At 40.2% G+C, this 20153-nt stretch overlaps 1 protein-coding gene across 1 annotated transcript; it reads left to right on the forward strand.

Moving 5' to 3' along the window:
- Window positions 1-10451: 10451 nt before the first annotated feature.
- LOC119918896 (high choriolytic enzyme 1-like) lies at window positions 10452-11374 on the forward strand. Its single transcript, XM_038739522.1, has one exon. The coding sequence runs from the start codon at window positions 10452-10454 to the stop codon at window positions 11238-11240; it is 789 nt and encodes a 262-aa protein (XP_038595450.1). The 3' UTR covers window positions 11241-11374.
- The last annotated feature ends 8779 nt before the right edge of the window (window positions 11375-20153 follow it).

Genomic DNA, 20153 nt, shown 5'->3' on the forward strand with positions numbered 1-20153 from the left:
TTTTACTGTTTATTGTCCTATAACAAGTGACAGCTGAAAAATAAGCTTCAAAGCTTTGACAAAAGGGAAGAAAGGTTGTGTACTGACAAAATTTCAGATTTAACTTTCTGATATTTCATAATTGATTCACTTAAACTGTCCATGCTTTTGCTTGAAGCTGCTATTGTAGAGCAAAGACAAGATTTTCACTGACAATTTTAGTGTATTTTTAGTAATATATCAGTACAATTAATAGTATAGTCGAAGAAAATGCCACATTATAATTTTTTAAAATATTACTAAAAATCCACAAAATTCTTGTCAGTGAAAATCGTTGCCATTCCTTACAGTTCATAGTAATTGTTCAATCAAGCCTAAAGGCCCTGCATAAGTCTTTATATTTATTCTGGCTGATAACACGTCTTTTTAGGTTGAAGTTGAGTAGAGTTATGATAGGGGTTTGTTGCAGAGTTTGCTACAACTCCAGAGAGCTAATCTGGTAAATTTTCTAATTAAAATACCCTGTGCAGACTTCCGATCGTAAAACAACCATAAACAATGTTAAAACAGACAAAAAACAAACCATTTAACTATGTAGCCTACTAAATTAGCACAAAAAGCAAGCACTGATGACCATATGAACAAAATCTAAACAGGTCAGCAAAATCAGACAGGCAAAATGCTCAGATTCTGAAATGCTCCATGTGGATATGGAGCAAAATGGTGTCACAGAGAGTTAAGTAGAAGCACAAAAATGACAAAATAATAACAAGTCAATTTTGAGATGCCACTAATGGCCGTTGACGCCGAGTGGAGGACATAATCAACCAACCAGCTGAAGTCAGTGGACTTGCGGAGTTAGACTGTGAAATAAAAAGAGCACATAACAACGTTGAAATGTCACACCTGTTCCAGCATGCAGGCTGTGGCTTTTCACACAGACATCATTCCGTCTCTGTTACTACCAACATTCCCGGCTCAGAGGCGATTCAAATCTGATTCCCCTTTCCTGGGAGGTCAGATTTGTTATAATCCCGGAAAACTGTGCCGTGTGAAAGCGCCTTTACACAGTCAGAGAGATATCAGTCAATCACAGTTACATGCCTTCACAGTCCTGAGCAGACGTCTAATTAGTCACTTAAATGAAAACACCATTGCGCTATGGGTGTATAAGGACATTTTTTTCTTCCCAGGATTCAGAGAGACAAGAAAAATTGAGGTAAAATCGGGGTGGGGGAATTTGTGGAGAGTGAGGTGGCCAAGCAGATCCAAAGGCAGCTGCAGCGCCTCCGGCCCGAGCCCCACCAAATGAGTCAGGGGACTGCAGGGCAACACCCGAACAGGTCCTCTGGTTCAGAACAGCAGGGTCATCTCATTTTAAATTTCCTCTTTTATTCACCCTTTATGACCCTTTATGGTCTATAGTTTGTGGTCCTACAATAGATGTGCTACTTGGATATACCACAACACCTCCTCAGTTGCTATTGTTACAGTTGTCTTAGAGGAAGACACCTAACCCCTACTTAAGGGCTATTCAACTTCAGTAGCAATTGTGCCAAATCGCAAAAGTCACTGGGGGTTTCAGACAGCAGCCAGCATACAAAAAAGTAGGAAAGCTATGGTTAAGGCTTGATACAGAAGTGAAAAAAGTTACATTTAAACAAGACAAGAAGGTGATTTTTCTGACAAGCCCATATCCACAAATGTAGACTAGGTAGGTAGGTATATTTATTTGTCACAATATAACAAGTTATATAATGAAATTGTGTTTTGTAAGTCCCTTCTGCTACAATAATAATAATTAATACAGAAGCAATTATAAAAAATGGTAAACAGACATAAACTATAATCAGTGGAGCAGTGCTGAGGATGGATTTGAGCTTAAGAGTCTGATAGTTTGGGGGCAAAAGCTGCTCTGCAGTCTGGAGGTGTGGCAGCAGAAACTTCTATAGTTCTTCCCAGAAGGCAGCAGGGTGAACAGGCTGTTGCTGGGGTGGGTCCTTTACTATCCTTTGGGTTCTGCGTAGGCACCTCACCTCACCGATATCTTGGAGAAGAACTTGGCATGGGAATTTGGCCTTCTTAAGCTTCCTCAGCAAATATAGTCATTTCTGAGCTAATGATTAATAAGCCTGTTTATAATACCCTCACCAACACTTCCAAGCATGCATAAGGGTCTTTTAAAACACATTCAACATATCCATAAATGCTAAGTACAAGATGAACACAATAAAACAGTAGCCATCAGACTAACATAAATGAATGTATAATAAATTGTCCTATTCATACTATCATAGTCCTCTGGAAGAAGAAAACAAATTATGATTTGACTTGTAGTGCCTATTCAAATATTATTTCATTGGTTCACTGGTTTATTACTTGTTGTGGCTGACAAAGTAAATAAAAACTGGAATTGATGATTTTCACAATCAACTTTACGTCTCTTTTGCTTTGAAAGACACATTTTAAAGCTTGTAGTTAGTTTAGCTAATGCCTGGTGCACACTAGAGGATTTTTAACCCTTAACGGTTTATTAAAAACTTGGGATACCAAAGACATAACGACAGAATTAACTGATGTGAATGCACCCACAATACACCAGATGATTCAGTCAAGACGCAAGACCATACACTTTGCATTTATACTAAACAATTTCATTGTGGCGATTCAAGGGACTTCATAGGGATGTCATAGAAACTTTCATGATCAAACTACATTGTCATCGTCAGCCAGTTGCATTTGGGCAGGGTGCGAATTGTACAGTCACAACTCGGAGGGTCAACTTTTTTTCCAGGTCAAAAAAGGAAACCCAGTACAGCGCAGGCGTGTGCTTCAGTGAATTTAAATCTTACAATGCTTACAATATCCTTGCTTATTTAACTAATGTCATCAGTCTGTAGATGATGATAAATCAAATTCATTCCACCAGTTCATGAGTGCCCCATACCACACGACAACTTTTGTAGTCAGAGGTCACCAAGTATTCTAGAGCAAAACTGCCAGCAAGTCAGACACACAACAGCAGACCATCATGACAGCTCAAAACAAACCCATACAATGCTGAACCAGAGCAAAAGACACTGTCATAAAGTACAGTCTGCATTATTATTTCTAATTCCTTATTCTTATCATTCTCATCAAGTTTAAAGTTTCAATTTACTCTTTTGTAGCAAATATCTCTTTTCCTCTTGCTCATGTTGACTGTGAATGATAATAATAATGATAATCTGTACAATAAAGCAGTAGTCAGACACTGTTGTTGGGGAAATGAGAATTTTGGGAATTCAAGAGTTAAAATAAATGCCATGTTTAATGTGAAAGGACTCACAAAAGAAGATAGAATATAGAAAATAAATAATAAACTCTATATTGATGTAAAAATGTATCTCTACAATAACTAATCCCCAATTTCACTGCTCATGCCTAAACACCTGTGTTGGCTAACAATTACATAAAATATGAAATTACATAGTTATAATGAAATGATAGGGTGGGCTCTCAGCTAGCTAACATCAGCTAGCACATTTTAAGTAAAAGAAATGCTAATTACCAGTCTCTGAAGGTAGGAAAGTTAAGTGTATTAAAGCAGCTAGATAGCTAAATACTGACATTAACCTGCTGCATCTTCATACACTGTTAAAAAAAAAAAGTGAAAAAAAACGGAAAAATACCATAAAATAACATTAAACAACCAACTCGTAAAAGAACGGAAATATTCTGCCAGCTGGGGAGCCAGAAAAATACCATAAAAAACAGTAAATAACCCACTCTTAAAAATACGGTAATATTTCATAATGACAAGTCTGTAAGTTTAATTTTCCATAAAATATTGTGCAATTTTTGGGGCTTTTATTGTTTAATTAAATACATATACACCTATAAAAACAATTAAATTACCTTTAAATAGTTGAACACTATAATACAAATAATCAGGCTTGAAATTTATAGTAGAGTGCTGCTTTTAAGAGTTTTATTGTATGTACATACATAAAAATCTTGTTAATGTAATCAATATATTGTAAAAAAGAATGATACAATACCTGCAAATACTAGATTTTCCTTCAATAAAAATGTCAAAATACTGTTCTAAAACGGTAATCAGCTGTGCGTGTGTGTTCATTGGACTTTTGGACCATTCTTCTAGTTCTTCTAGAAGGGCATTTGTGAGGTCAGGGACAGATGTTGGATGAGAAGGCCTGGCTCGCACTCTCCGCTCTAATTCATCCCAAAGGTGTTCTATTGGGTTGGGGTCAGGACTGCGCAGACCAGTCATGTTCTCCACACCAAACTCGCTTATCCATGTCTTTATGGACCTTGCTTTGTGCACTGGTCCACAGTCATGTTGGAACAGGAAGGGACCATTCCCAAACTGTTTCCACAAAGCTGGGAGTATGAAATTGTCCAAAATGTTTTGGTATGCTGAAGCATTAACAGTTCTTTTCACTGGAACTAAGGGGCCAAGCCCAACCCCTGAAAACACCCCCACACCAAACTTTACACACTTGGCACAATGCAGTCAGGCCAGTACCATTCTCTTGGCAACCGCCAAACCCAGACTTAACCCATCAGATTGCGAGACAGAGAAGCGTGATTCGTCACTCCAGAGAACACGTCTCCACTGCACTAGTGTTCAGTGGCGGCGTGCTTTTCACCATGTATCTGACGCTTTGCAATGCACTTGGTGATGTAAGGCTTGGATGCAGCTGCTCGGCCATGGAAACCCATTCCATGAAGCTCTCTACGCACTGTTCTAGAGCGAATCTGAAGGCCACACGACGTTTGGAGGTCTGTAGCTCTTGACTCAGAAAGTTGGCAGCTTCTGCAGACGCGCCGACCCCGCTCTGTGATTTTATGTGGCCTACCCATTCAAGGCTGAGTTTCTGTTGTTCCAAATCACTTCCACTTAGTTATAATACCACTAACAGTTGACCTTGGAATATTTAGTAGTAAGGAAATTTCACAAATGGACTTATTGCACAGGTACCAAGCTTGAATTCACTGAGCTCCTGAGAGCGACCCATTCTTTCACAAATGTTTCTAGAAGCAGTCCACATGCCTAGGTGCTTGATTGTATACACCTGTGGCCATGGAAGTGATTGGAACATCTGAATTCAATGATTTGGAAGGGGTGTCCCAATACATTTGGCAATATAGTGTATACCGTCAGATCACACAGTCCTATTTATCAATGCAGTTATATTGTAAATCAAACACTGTCAAGCTTTTTGGACGTAAGGAACAGCAAGCTAGTGTAGATCATCTGCCTTTTGCTTATTGCTCACACTTAATGGAAGAGCTGGTTGGTGGAGGGGGAATGGTTATCTGCTCTGTCATTTTTGCAGCCATGTAGTCACCAGACTTGAATTCTTCCCCAATTCTGTGGAGAGGACTATGGACTAACACATCTCCAGAATTTGGTCACCATACCAATTATTAAGGGAAACTTACTTAATGTCTTGTAGACCTTGGATAGATATACTGTTGATTTGAATCTGAAAATGTACTTTTGGCTTGCATACCAAAAACAAATGGATTAATTTGGACTGGAAAAACGTCACATTTGCACTTGTCTTTCTACTTGCATATATTTGCATCTTTTTTGTATACCAACTTAATTTAGAAATTTTGGACTTCCCCAACTCCCTTGCACACAGTTGTGCACTGCCTTGCAAGGCCAGGTGGACCTAATTCAGCAATCAGCTGTAGCACTCCTGGGGCAGAACTAGCGGACAGAAAAGGAACAAGGATACACAGCACAGAGAAACACATACAGCCGTAACAACATTTACCAGATACAAAACCTGGCTTTAGAAAGTCATAAAATATCATATTGAAACCAGGGAAGAAATCTTTGGATTGTGCATTAAGTTCACTGTATGTTGTCAGATAAGTTGAGATCCCAACGCTCTTGCTATCAGGTCGCAAAGAAGAAAACTGGAGCCTGACAGAGCTTAACAATGCTATAAGCAATATATTGAATAAAGATTAAAAGAAAGATATTTGGTATAAACATGATATGATGATGATGGAAAATCAGGATATCTCATTGATAGTGAAGATTAATAAATTTAATTGATCTTCTGATTGTAAAATAAATAATATGGTTAAAGTAAGGAGAATTGGGGTAAAGGTTAAATAACTGTGCAAAAGGTCACTAAGTTTTGGTGAAGACATCCAAACAATGAGTCACTAGCAGAGACAAGGATGGAAAAGGAGAAGCGGAAGGACCAAACATGGACACACACACAATTACACCCAAAGACAACTTGAAGAGAGAATATATAAAGAAGAGTCAGACATAGATCGGTGTTATTCCTCGGCAGATCTCAGAGGCATCGGACTGAGAACAGGACCATCACAGAGGGTAACCACAACTACCAAAACAACTGAAGAATCATCGGACTCTTAAGTTTCTCTCATCTGCAACAAAGACTGAAGTTTTCCACCAGAGTCAACAGCGGATCAGCGGAGGAAGATATCACTGCAGGACAACTCCTTCCCCACCCGTTCTCTCCAAAAAGAAGACATCAAAATACTCAAGCTCAGCTATCATAATCAGGTTTTGAATTTTAGAGATTTTATCAGTTTACTTAGGTGTTAATCACTTTAAGTTGTATGCTTGACCTTGCTTAATTTTGCAACAAAATATAATCACTGCATTTGTAGTACCAGTAGTAGACATTGAATTGATTTCTTTACTAAGGTAGTAATTCATTAGGTAAAGTGTGTAACATTTTAAGGTTCTTATAGGTTGCTCTAGCCGATGAAATTAACTTATCCTTGGGGCATATTTTTCTGGCCACTAAACACAATCCTAGCAACTATACCAAATGCACTGATCAATCAGAAGAGAGCTGTCGTTAACGGGCGCCTGTCATTTAACAATAAATTAAATATTACCTTTCTGTAATTTTACCACTTTGGGGCAATTATATACTATGTTAATCTAACTTGTAATCTAAGAATTATAATAAAAGTCAAAAGCTGTGAAATTACAGTAATTATGGCTGTTTTCAATGATCAAAACTGTGTTTCGACAGTTATACTGAATAAAATAACATTTATTCAATGTTTTTATTTTCCAAATATCCATAATTAAAGGATATATTTGTCAATTAATAAGAAAATCTATGTCAAGTTACAGAACAAATGTTTTTTGTTACAGTTAACTGTTACTAATTGTACCAAGTTTAAGAAATGTTTTTACAGTATTAAACTTAAATTTAACCCTTTTTTCTTTTAAATAAAAAAAATAACATTTGTGAAAATACGGGAAATTCCTGAATGTATTGTAACAGTTTGTTTAGGTGAAAAACCCCAAAAGTTTCCTTAAGATAACAGAAATGTTATGGTCACAGCTACAGGTTTTTCACAGTTTATTTTTGTAATTTTTTGATATTTTCATGTACAGTGGGTACGGAAAGTATTCAGACCCCTTTAAATTTTTCACTCTTTGTTTCATTGCAGCCATTTTCCAAAAATCAAAAAAGTTCATTTTATTTCTCAGTAATGTACACTCAGCACCCCATCTTGACAGAAAAAAAAACAGAAATGTAGAAATTTTTGCAAATTTATTAAAAAAGAAAAACTGAAATAATGGTCATAAGTATTCAGACCCTTTGCTCAGTATTTAGTAGAAGCACCCTTTTGATCTAATACAGCCATGAGTCGTTTTGGGAAAGATGCAACAAGTTTTTCACATCTGGATTTGGGTATCCTCTGACATTCCTCCTTGCAGATCCTCTCCAGTTCTGTCAGGTTGGATGGTAAACGTTGGTGGACAGCCATTTTCAGGTCTCTCCAGAGATGCTCAATTGGGTTTAAGTCAGGGCTCTGGCTGGGCCATTCAAGAACAGCCACGGAGTTGTTGTGAAGCCACTCCTTCGTTATTTTAGCGGTGTGCTTAGGGTCATTGTCTTGTTGGAAGACAAACCTTCGGCCCAGTCTGAGGTCCAGAGCACTCTGGAAAAGGTTTTCGTCCAGGATATCCCTGTACTTGGCCGCATTCATCTTTCCCTCGATTGCAACCAGTCGTCCTGTCCCTGCAGCTGAAAAACACCCCCACAGCATGATGCTGCCACCACCATGCTTCACTGTTGAGACTGTATTGGACAGGTGATGAGCAGTGCCTGGTGTTCTCCACACATACCGCTTAGAATTAAGGCCAAAAAGTTCTATCTTGGTCTCATCAGACCAGAGGATCTTATTTATCACCATCTTGGAGTCCTTCAGGTGTTTTTTAGCAAACTCCATGCGGGCTTTCATGTGTCTTGCACTGAGGAGAGGCTTCCGTCGGGCCACTCTGCCATAAAGCCCCGACTGGTGGATTGCTGCAGTGATGGTTGACTTACTACAACTTTCTCCCATCTCCTGACTGCATCTCTGGAGCTCAGCCACAGTGACCTTTGGGTTCTTCTTTACCTCTCTCACCAAGGCTCTTCTCCCCCGATAGCTCAGTTTGGCCGGACGGCCAGCTCTAGGAAGGGTTCTGGTCGTCCCAAACGTCTTCCATTTGAGGATTATGGAGGCCACTGTGCTCTTAGGAACCTTAAGTGCAGCAGAAATTTTTTTGTAACCTTGGCCAGATCTGTGCCTTGCCACAATTCTGTCTCTGAGCTCTTCAGGCAGTTCCTTTGACCTCATGATTCTCATTTGCTCTGACATGCACTGTGAGCTGTAAGGTCTTATATAGACAGGTGTGTGGCTTTCCTAATCAAGTCCAATCAGTATAATCAAACACAGCTGGACTCAAATGAAGGTGTAGAACCATCTCAAGGATGATCAGAAGAACTAGACAGCACCTGAGTTAAATATGAGTGTCACGGCAAAGGGTCTGAATACTTATGACCATGTGATATTTCAGTTTTTCTTTTTTTATAAATTTGCAAAAATTTCTACATTTCTGTATTTTTCTGTCAAGATGGGGTGCTGAGTGTACATTACTGAGAAATAAAATGAACTTTTTTGATTTTTGGAAAATGGCTGCAATGAAACAAAGAGTGAAAAATTTAAAGGGGTCTGAATACTTTCCGTACCCACTGTATTTCAAAAATACAGGAAAAATCTGTGAAATAAAAAGGAATAAAACTGTCAAAGTACAGTTGTATGCAACCAGTGTGTCTTTAGGAATGGCAACGTTTGTTTGTTTGTCGGTCGGTCCACCACTTTGATCCAGACTGAAATGTCTCAACAACAATTAGATGGATGCCATGAAACCTTGTGCAGACATTCATGGTATCTGAGAGAATGAACTCTAATGACTGTAGTGATGCCCCAACCTTTTCTGTAGCTCCACCAGCCGGCCAAAGCTTTCCTTTATCCTGTAAAATATCTAAACATCTATATGATGTATTGGCTCAAAATTTTGTGCAGACATTCATGGTCGCAAGAAGATGAATCATGCTGACTTTGGTGATCCCCTGATACTTCCTCTAGAGCCACCATGAGGTCAACATTTATGGTTTTGAGTGACATGTCTCAAAAAAGATTGGATGGATTGCCATGAAATGTGGTACACACATTCACATCCCCCTCAGGATGAACTGTCATAACTTTGGTGTTCCCCTGACTTCTCATCTAACGCCACCATCAGGTCAACATTTTTATTAGTGCAATACTTTGGTGTATGCCCAAATATCTCCAAACCTAATTGCATTCCCATCAGCCTCACCTGTACTTTGTGACTGATGCTTATTAACAAATGTTAGCCTACTAACATGCTAAATTGTGATTGTAAACATGGTAATCATGAGGCAAGAGCTGAAGTTGTAAAGAGCACCTTATTTTTATATTGGACGTTTAGCTCGATTGACCTCACTTCTCTTGGTTGTAGCAGAGTGTGTGTGATATCTGTGTGGTTTTGATTTACCTGACTTATGACCCTGAGAATAATTGGTACAATAGAACAAGAAATTGTGTCAATCCAGTGACAGATCTGTGAGGGGGAGCAAATATTTCAGCTAATATTCAGATTTTGTTCATATGTGTTGAAAGTGAATTATAAGTTCCTATCCAAACAATGTATGTGTATTTGTTTACCTCCCTACTTTTTAATTAACAAATAAATACCTTCTATGGAGCAAATATTAGGGAGGGATTTCAAGAGAAATACATATTACTCTGCTTAAATTAAGGTTGGTTTAACAAAGATACTCTAATGTGGACTATGTCTGGTTGAAGACCATATAAAGTGTGTAGCTTAACAAATGCAACCTATTTAACCACATAGTGAAGCTGTGTTCATCCATCTTATAACCAGAGATAACAAACCCTGTTTAAGAAGTAGGTTTGTCTGTGGAGTCCTCCCCTCTGAGGTTTATTTAGGCCTAGCAGTGAGGACCCCAACCCATAATCCTCCTGCAGACACACCTGTAGAGGAGAGTATAAAGACCCTGGTTTGAACAAAGTCAGACATCAAGCTTCAAGGAGTCTCTCCACAGCAGCTCTTCACAGCCTCCAGACCGACCCTGAAGATGACTCCTTCTGCCAGCCTGCTGCTGCTGCTGCTGCTCCTGCTCGGCTTCTCTCAGGCATATCCTGTCCAGGAGGAAGGAAGCAAAGAAGATGTCCCAGACACCGTCGACATGACCACCAGGATTCTGACCTCCAACAGCGCCACCAACGAGATCCTGCTGGAAGGAGACATTCTGGCTCCCACAACCAGAAGTGCCATGATATGCTCGTCCCAGAGCTGCCGCTGGAAGAAAGCTACCAACGGCTTGGTGATGGTCCCCTATACCGTGAGCAGTGACTTCACCAGCTCGGAGAAGCAGCTGATTAACTCTTCGTTGAACGGCTTCCAGGCCAAAACCTGCATTCGCTTTGTCCCCCGTCAGAATGAGGCCGACTACATCAGCATCGAGAACCAAGCCGGATGTTTCTCCTCTGTGGGCAGAGTGGGAGGCGCACAGGTGCTCTCTCTCAAAAGGCAGGGCTGCCTCTACTACGGCATCATCCAGCACGAGGCCAACCACGCTCTGGGTTTCCAGCACGAACATACCAGGACCGACCGCGACTCCTACGTCAATATCAACTGGGAGAACATCGACCCGCAGAATGCCTACAACTTCAACATGCAGGCCGCCAACAACCTGAATACTCCCTACGACTACTCCTCCATCATGCACTATGGAAAAACAGCCTTCTCCATGAATGGGAAGGAAACCATGATCCCCATCCCCGACCCCAACGTCCCGATCGGCCAGATTAACGGCCTGTCCAACTGGGACATCATAAGGATCAAGACGTTCTACGGCTGCTAGTAACAATGCTGATGAGAAATGTAACAAATTTCTACTTTGTTTGTTTCTTTATTCTGTAATTAAAGTTACTGTAACCCATGGAACCAATGCTAAAGATTATTTCACTGTATTATTTCAAATCTTCAAACAGAGGACTACATGACCCTCCACATGCCTAAATTATTTGTAATAAAGATTGTGCAAAATGACGGATTGCTGTGTAGTTATTTTTCTCTATTTGTTCACCTGCAAAACATAATTTGACATAATGCACACATTAGCACAAACATGCTATGTTAATCTAACTTGTAATCTAAGAATTATAATAAAAGTCAAAAGCTGTGAAATTACAGTATTTAAGGCTGTTTTCAATGATCAAAACTGTGTTTCGACAGTTTAACAATACTAGACACTATATACTGATTAAAATAACATTTATTCAATGTTTTTATTTTCCAAATATCCATAATTAAAGGATATATTTGTCAATTAATAAGAAAATCTATGTCAAGTTACAGAACAAATGTTTTTTGTTACAGTTAACTGTTACTAATTGTACCAAGTTTAAGAAATGTTTTTACAGTATTAAACTTAATTTTAACCCTTTTTTCTTTTAAATAAGAAAAATAATAATAATAAAATAAATGTTTTCATAGTATTAAACTTATTTTTAACAGTTATATAATACGGGAAATTCCTGAATGTATTGTAACAGCTTGTTTACGTCAAAAAAACAATATTTTCTTTAAAATAACAGAAATGTTATGGTTAATCACAGCTACAGGTTTTTCATGATATTTTACATTAGACATGTAAATTAATTATTTTTGCAATTTTTTGATATTTTCATGTATTTCAAAAATACAGGAAAATAACTGTGAAATAAAAAGGAATAAAACTTTAAAATTACAGATTTTTTTCACAGTGTAGCGTTTGGGTAGTGTGAGTGATGCAGATGGACAAGACGTTCAACTGACATCAAGGTTAGGAAATGGTACAGTCCATTTTAGGGGTGTCTGAAATCGTATTTCAAGATTCTAAAATATAAGGCATGAGAATGGGAAATATATTGTAATATTTACAATTACAGGTAAGAAAGACCTTCCTGAACTGTTGTTTTTGCAACTTTTGGGGGCCCAAGCTTTAACTAGGGGGGGTCAGACCACCCAAATCCCCCCTTTAATTCGAACCATGCATTTGAGTGTTTTGCACAAAAAAACAACACAAGAGAATACAACTGTGGATGAACCAATACAACATCATGTCTGAGAAGAGGGAATCAGCATGGATTATACATTTTATAGCTGGAGGAAATAGATAACACGATGATGATGCTTACCGGTCAACTCACTCTAATTGGCTGTTGTGGAGGCAACCCGATTTTAAATCGAAATTGGGAGGGGCGAATCACACCCAAAATTGGCCCACTCATCCACTAGTGTGCGGCCAGCCTAATGTGAGTTTTTCTGTGGCCTGCCAGCCTAGAAGGCAATGTAAGGCTTGATTGAGCGAATGGCACTAGCGATGAGTGTAGTCCTGTTGCAGCCAATCACAATGTAACCAAGAACATGTTGGTTCAGATCATACAGTGTATGGTTCAGATGTCTCAAAGTAGCTCAGAGACATGAACCATAGAAAAATTGAATTGCTCGTTGAATAGGCCTGCTCTACTTTAATGGAGCTGCTCAGTGGCAAGTGAAATAACACTTGTTATATTGGTCAGTTCCCCAGTGTGAATGTGTGAAGGGTTGCGGAGGTGTGATGCAGAATATTGCTGAGACAGAGATTGTACTCGCTCGCTTGGGTAAATAAACGTTTAAATTATGATTATTTTTAAATAATGATTATTCTGTCACCACATGAGCTAAGCTCAATTCACTGTACAAGTACAAAGTAAGAGAAATAAGAGACACCTTAGTCAGCACTGCGGTGCACTGACATTTTTATGTTTATATTGAAGGAATTTATCAGGAGTGACTCGGTAGAGACTGAGTAACTTGCACTGGGACTACCCACACGTTGCCTGTGATGAGGACTAAAGCTGAGACACACTGAACTGTCTACTTAATTGACTGCCCTGCTGTCTCCCACAGACTATGGGATCTATCACAGTCTGATCTGTTTCAGCTGAGTTTATTGCTGTTGCTACCGAATACTTCTACAAAAAGGCTGAAAATAATCGTTCAGCTATAGCTCAATGTGTGATACAAGTACAATCAGCTATGAACACGGAGGGTTGCCGGGTTTAAGTCCTGCTTGGACCAGAGTGTGGAAGCTGGAGTCCATGATGCGCCATTTCCTTAAGGTCCATTGAAGAGAATATTTATAATTAGGAATTGTTTATTGTTTATTTTGTTTATTATGATTGTATTATTTGTGTACTTATTCTTTGGCAGCGTTTTGTTATATGCAGTCATGCCAATAAAGCCATTTAAATTGAACTTGAACGGAGATGACACAACTCTGACTCTACATGGCTCTAGAGTAACTGCCAGAAGGGGAGAGAAAAGTTCTGCACTGCAGGTTTAACCACATCTTTATTATTGTAACCAGGGTCTGAATGTAACAGTCTCCCTTTAAATACAGGTAAATTGTTGGCAGTGGCAGGTCAAATCATCAGGTCATCCGCCACTTTGGCAGACAGGGAACATGCACAACAGTTGTAAGGTCAGCGCAAGGTGGAGATCAGTGCAACCCTCTGCATCCCACACAAAACACATATCCACCAGTCAGCTCAAGGAACATCTATGGCGGTGTTTCAATCTAAACTTGCCAGTGGAAGAGGCCCAGTCCATCTTGAGTGACAGCAGGTTAGCTTGCCAGCTTGTACTGGCCGGACTACAGGAGGCTACAAGTCCAGTGTTGATTTTATTTTTGTTGGCCAACTTTTGTATTGAAACTCCTCACGAGTTTTTACTATTGGTTTGCTAGGATCCAGAAGAGGAGGCTTTTGTGGAGAATTGAACTGAGAAAAAGACTCATTCATTCATTCATTGGTGGGTCTTGTATTGAGCACTGACTTGTTTAATGAAATGTATGGGGTTGATTGTTCTTATGTAGTTTGTATGATGCTTTGGCAATAATGTTGTTACACATTCATACCAATAAAGCTAATTTGAATTTGAATTTGACTGTATGTGTTTTGTGCTTTGTTTTTCTTGTCTGCAGTATCTTTGAAAAACATGTAACCAGGACAATGAAGCCCCCTAACCTTAACAAAATACTTACATTAAACCAAACTACGATCTTTCCCTAAACCTAACCAAATATTTTTTGAGCCTAAACCTGACCAAATCTTAAAGGGATAGTTTGGGTTTTTTGAAGTGGGGCTATATGAGGTACTTTTCTATAGTGAGTCAATTACCTGCAGCTGAGCCTTGGAACCTGTCTCTCTTTTGGCCTATTCAGTGTCTGTCTTCTGTATACTTTGGTTCGAAGAGGTATCTTCTTGTCACAGTGAACGGCATTTTGTTGTTAATCATAGTCAATCATTTAAATTTTTCTTTTTGTTGTTTCGATAAACTGCTGAAAGTCTGACCCAAACAGCTGATCTCCAGCATCGTAATACAGCACACGGCCACGTTGCGCTTATGTGTGGGAATACTGAAGCTCTACGGTTGAGAAAACGTACTTCGAAAGGAAATGGCTGTCTGATGGCAAGGTAAAGCACTGGAAAAAATCTAAATATAGCATACACTTGAACTGATATTGATTTTATCATCCTTCACATGGCTAAAATACATTTTGTTGCTAACCCTGTCCACAGCAGTACATTGCTTAGCTTCCATGATGGTATAATTCTCTGTTTCTCTGTTTCTCCGAAATGGTGACTGTGGATAAGTATCTCATACAGTCCCACTTCAAAAATCCTGAACTGTCCCTTTATCCATAACTTAAACAGATTTATTTTTCACCTGTGATTTGGTGATGGTTAACATTTTCGGAAAGGAACAGCCAAATGATGTCACCTCTTAAACTCTTAATGCCACCCAGAAGAGAGAGGCGTTGGCCTCTGGTTTTCTAAGGCGACTTCATCAACAGTGCTGTGTTTCTATAAAGCCCTTTTCTATAAACCTTTATTGATTTGTGTAAATCACATCACTACAGGCCCTCAGGATTGTCATTATTGTTGTCTCAATAATGACAATGGCTGATGTTCCATAAGCTAACACTGATGCTAAACACTGCTTTTAAATTTTTTTTAAGTCCTTTAATGGATTCGTCAGTCTAAGCTCCTCAGGCAGGTCGATGAGTCCACCTGAGTGTGCACCCAGTAACAGGGAGCCCAACACACATCTACAGAGAGCTGCTGTTACCTAAGGGGCAGTTGCTTTTAAAGAGCCCGGACCACCTATGTCCTGCTGTGCCATTACCTGCTTTAACAGCAGTGATTTGTCGCTGACTCTCACTGGCACTCTGTGATGTAGGTTTGGGAGTGAGCTCTATTAAAAAGTCATTAAAGCTGAGAGAAAGCATGGTGGGCTCAACCCTCTTGGCGAAAGGCGCCTCTGGAAATTACTCTATCCATCATAATTACACCAACCGGACACTGCCTCACAGAGGCCATGGGACACAGATCCCTTCATGACCTCACTGAACCAGACTCTGACCATATAGGGAGGAGGGAAGGAAGGAATGGTTAAAGAGAGGGAAGGTGTGGAGAATGAAAACTAAAAGAAAGGAGGGAAGCAGAGTAAAGTATTAGGAGGATAGAGGAAGTGAACGGGGCAGTAGGAAAGGAGGAAGGCTACAGGGAAGGATGGCAGAAAAAAAGATGGGGAAAGAAAAAACATATGACCCTGTTTGAGCACAATTTAACTGTGAAGAAGGGCTGCTGTCACTAAACAGATGATTAAAAAGAGGAACATTTTCCCTTAGTATCTCACTGTGGGCTCTGTTTCTGAGTGCACAGGCTGTGCGACTGAGTTTTGGTAATTTTGAAGCCCGAGGCAAACGAGAGCTGGAAATTAGGTTGGAAATTAGGTTGGATGTAGAGAAACACATTATATGTGCGTCTGGCTTAAGTCATCACCAATCAGATAAGCCCTTTTCCTTCCTTTTAAAGTTTGACAATTTTGTGATGTAATCGTCCTGAGCATCTAGCATCTTTTGAAAGGAAGTGAATGTCCTTGTGTGGGAGGTGCATAATTACCACAAGTGAATGTATACCTTAAATAAACTACTTATGGCGGTTGATTGTATTTGTTGCCGTGGCCGTAGGGGAACAGTTGCCCAGAGCAGGAAATGATATTAGACCAAATAGACAACCAAAGGTTGGAAGCAAATTGCAGTTTTAGCCCACACTATTGACTCCAGACTGTCCCAGTGCACATTGTTTAGAGAAAATAAAAACAACCTTGATGACTTGTCGGTCCATTATGGGGCTAACGCAGATAAACACACATACATATTTAAATCCAGGGGAGAATTAAATGTCCCCTTTAGTGTTGGAGTTTTATTTTTATTATCTTAATCTAATATCTATCCCTTATTGAATCCAATTGATTCAACATTTGCAAGTATAAAGTTTAAATAACTAAAACACAATGATTTGCTGGCTGAGGATGCAGAAATACAATAATTTTAAGTAGTCGTCTAATTAATCTTCCCAACCTATAGCTACAACCTGAAAAAGAGATGAACAGCAGATGATATAAAATGACGATTTAATATGTATCTAAAATAACAGTGAAGCCAATTCCCTTTTACACCTTATTTTTCATGACCCGAAAACTGGGGTTTCGAGCCCGTTCTCATCTCAGGGCGTCATATACCGACGATTTGAGAAAGAGTGACAAAGCATAGTTATTTGACGCTAAAGGTACCCTTTACCTTACCCTTTAGCGTCTGTGTGAGACGCACCGGGTGCGTCTCTATGAGACGCTCTGGGGTGTCCCGTACAGACGTTCGTGATAAAGGTGTTGACAGCCCCCTGAAGCCCCTACCCTTACCACAACCATCAGAAATGTTAGTACCTAAACCTAAGTCACTGACTTTATGCATGTCGACCAGCTAACCCTGTAGGGTTAGCCTCCCTTGTGTTGCTGCAACGTTGCAAACTGGGGCCTTTCATACGGACGCTGAAGGGTACCTTTAGCGTAAAATCCTTACGCTTTGTCACGCTGTCTGAAAGCGTCAGTTATGACGCATTGAGATGAGAATGTGTTGGGGTTTGTGATTCCGAACTATTAAGTTGATAAGCTCAAAATATTGATGTAATATGCATAAAGTTTAACTGGGAGATTCTCCTGGAAATGTTATGACACAATAAGCTAGAACCAATAAAGGAGCTGCCCCCCTCTTGGTCTTGTTAAACTACTCATGGTTGTAGGGTGGTGTCGAAGAGTGATGTTTCTTTGTGATTTAAGCTCTATGGGGTCATTACCAAGGTGATGGAGACCACTTGGTTTGTTAGTGCTTCTGGCTGTTGTAACGACAGTCGTTATGGTTGTGGAGTCATGTGTGTCCAAGTGTTATAACAGCCAGGAGCACTAAACCAACCACGTTGATAATGGCCTCACAGAGGTAAATAGCTGGGACTCCCTGCTAGTCAGTCAGAACTGAAGAAGCCTCTTGGATGAGAGGCGAAATGTCTTCTGTATCTTCAACCAAGTCCACCTGCCTTTAACCCACCTCAGATAATCCTTGTAAACTTAACTTAAAACTAGCCTCAATCTGCACTGCGCTACAAACAATGTTAGTTACAAAATGTAACACCAGATTCCATGAGTATAGATGCAGCCCTCTAAGGCTATCGCTAGTGGGTTTATTCCTCACGCGCGTGTGCAGCACTGAAGAGCTTTCTTATTTCATATTAATCTTTTATCCTGTTTTTATTTTCTATTTAACTCTTAAAAATTCTCTATCAGTGTCTTTTTTATTACTTTATTTATTCCCTATGTTGCTTTCATGTTTTATGTAAAGCACTTTGAATTGCTTTGTTGTTGAAATATATATATATATATATACTTTCCTTGCCTCAAGCCCACTTCTGCTCCACCAGGCTCTGCACCATATAAGATGTTGAATTCTATCTCCTGGAGACGTCTTGTTGTAGCCCTTTGTAGCATGCCGAGCTCATTCTGTACGTCTTCAAGTTGACTGCATGCAAGTTGTGTGTGCTTTAAAACGTCCTACTACTCTCTTCCCCACAGCCACAACATCAGCAATGCTGCACTGAGCCAGGACACTCTGTTGTCATAGAGGTGAAAGGTGTGTGCCAGGGTACGGCAAACTCGGTACAACACCACATCACTGCTTTGCACATATTGCTCACATTTCCCCTCACCACTAGATGCATTTTCTCCTTTGTCCACTTCCCGAACATACAGTGCCATTAAAGGCAGATGTGATTGCAACTGCTGCAGAAGTGGCATAAGTGATGGCCAATACCGTTGACCTGCCGATATCATCATGCATCACTAATTGAAATAACCTAGATAGTGATAGTAAAAAACAGGAGGTACTGTCTCATTCTTGATTAACAGCTACCACATTGTTCAATAGATCCTTTTTCTAACAAAACAGCCTTTTGAAGAACAAGATCATACAATATAATTTGTTGTTAACACACCTACATGAAATGTATTTTTTAATTCATTCTATACTTTATGTGAGACCATCATCATATCCTTTTGTATTCTGAGAGCCCACTTTGCATTTTGTGTTGCTGTGGTGTGCAGCTTGCTGTCTGTATTTAGCTTCCTGTGTGTCTGGACTGATCTAACTCCTCCATCTCTCTGCTCACCGGAGGCCCTGAGCCTGGCAGCACTGCCAGCAGGCTGGAGGAAACATCAGCCTGGAGACACAGAAACAGGCAGTGAGAGGGACTAGGGTTATGAATGATGACCGCTGGAGCTTGGTAGAATGACAAAACAGGGCAACAAATAGCATGTAAACAGCACACCTGTCTGCGTCAGTGGCATGAGTCTTGGAAAAGAAATGAGGGAGAATGTGAACACTATGAAGATGGACAAAAAGATGCAGGGTGAGAAGGAGGACAAAATTATTGTAGAGGCTAAAGGAGGAGGACATCAAGGAGGTGGTGAATGCTGCTGTGGGGGGTGGGGGTGCAGAATACCGTAGAAACAGAAGACTTGAAGACCTGAAGGGAGGAGCAAGAGGTGGTGTAAGTCTTTGTAGAGGAGAAGGATTGGGTGTAGAACACTTAAGAGGAAGAGGAGAGGAAAGTACAGAATACAGAATAAAGAGGAGGTGTATAATACCGTTGTAGAGCAGGAGTAGAAGAGAAGCTACAGAGGCTCTGTTTAGCTGTTTTTGAGTCTGGAATATGAGTCTGCTGGGTCTGACAGAAAACTCAAAGAAACACAGAGAGAAAGGAAAGACAGAGAGAGTGAGATGCTAACCCATATTTCTATTACTATGTGGTGTCAGTGGTCAGTGTGTGAGGTTTCCTGTTGCTTAGTTACTGTATTGCAACAGCAGCGTCAGTGTCTGTGTTTGTATGTGTCATCCTCCCAGTGGTGGGTGTCTGCACGACTCTCCCACTGCTGGCTCCATGTCTGCTGCCTTGAAACTATAGTGCTGTTAACAAGAATCAGTCTTCTGACAGAAAACTTTCACCCAGGTCCATTCCTATATGCGCCTCGACAGCCTTGCTACATATTCTCCTCCAGACTGTCGATACTGTAGAGGGAATAGCAGCGCCCAGCTGGTGTCGGAGAGCCAACATGCTGCCCGGATGAGCTGTGTGCATTGGCCTAGGTGCCTTGTCGTAACCCTCCCATCAATCACCATAGGCTGACAGCCCCAGCCACAGCTCCCACCCTAAGGAAACGTGAATCTCCCTTTTACCCCCTTCAGGATGATGGATGAGGATGGAGCACAGGGCCCTTAGGGCTGGGGCTCTATGGAGTGTGAAGCTGCATGGAGGTGGGGGTACGGGGTGGGGTCAGAGAAGAAGAAGCAGCAACC

Source organism: Micropterus salmoides, unplaced genomic scaffold (genome assembly GCF_014851395.1).
Source record: "Micropterus salmoides isolate LMB-PRFRI ecotype aquatic unplaced genomic scaffold, ASM1485139v1 Ms_hic_scaffold_2470, whole genome shotgun sequence".
NCBI lineage: Eukaryota > Metazoa > Chordata > Actinopteri > Centrarchiformes > Centrarchidae > Micropterus > Micropterus salmoides.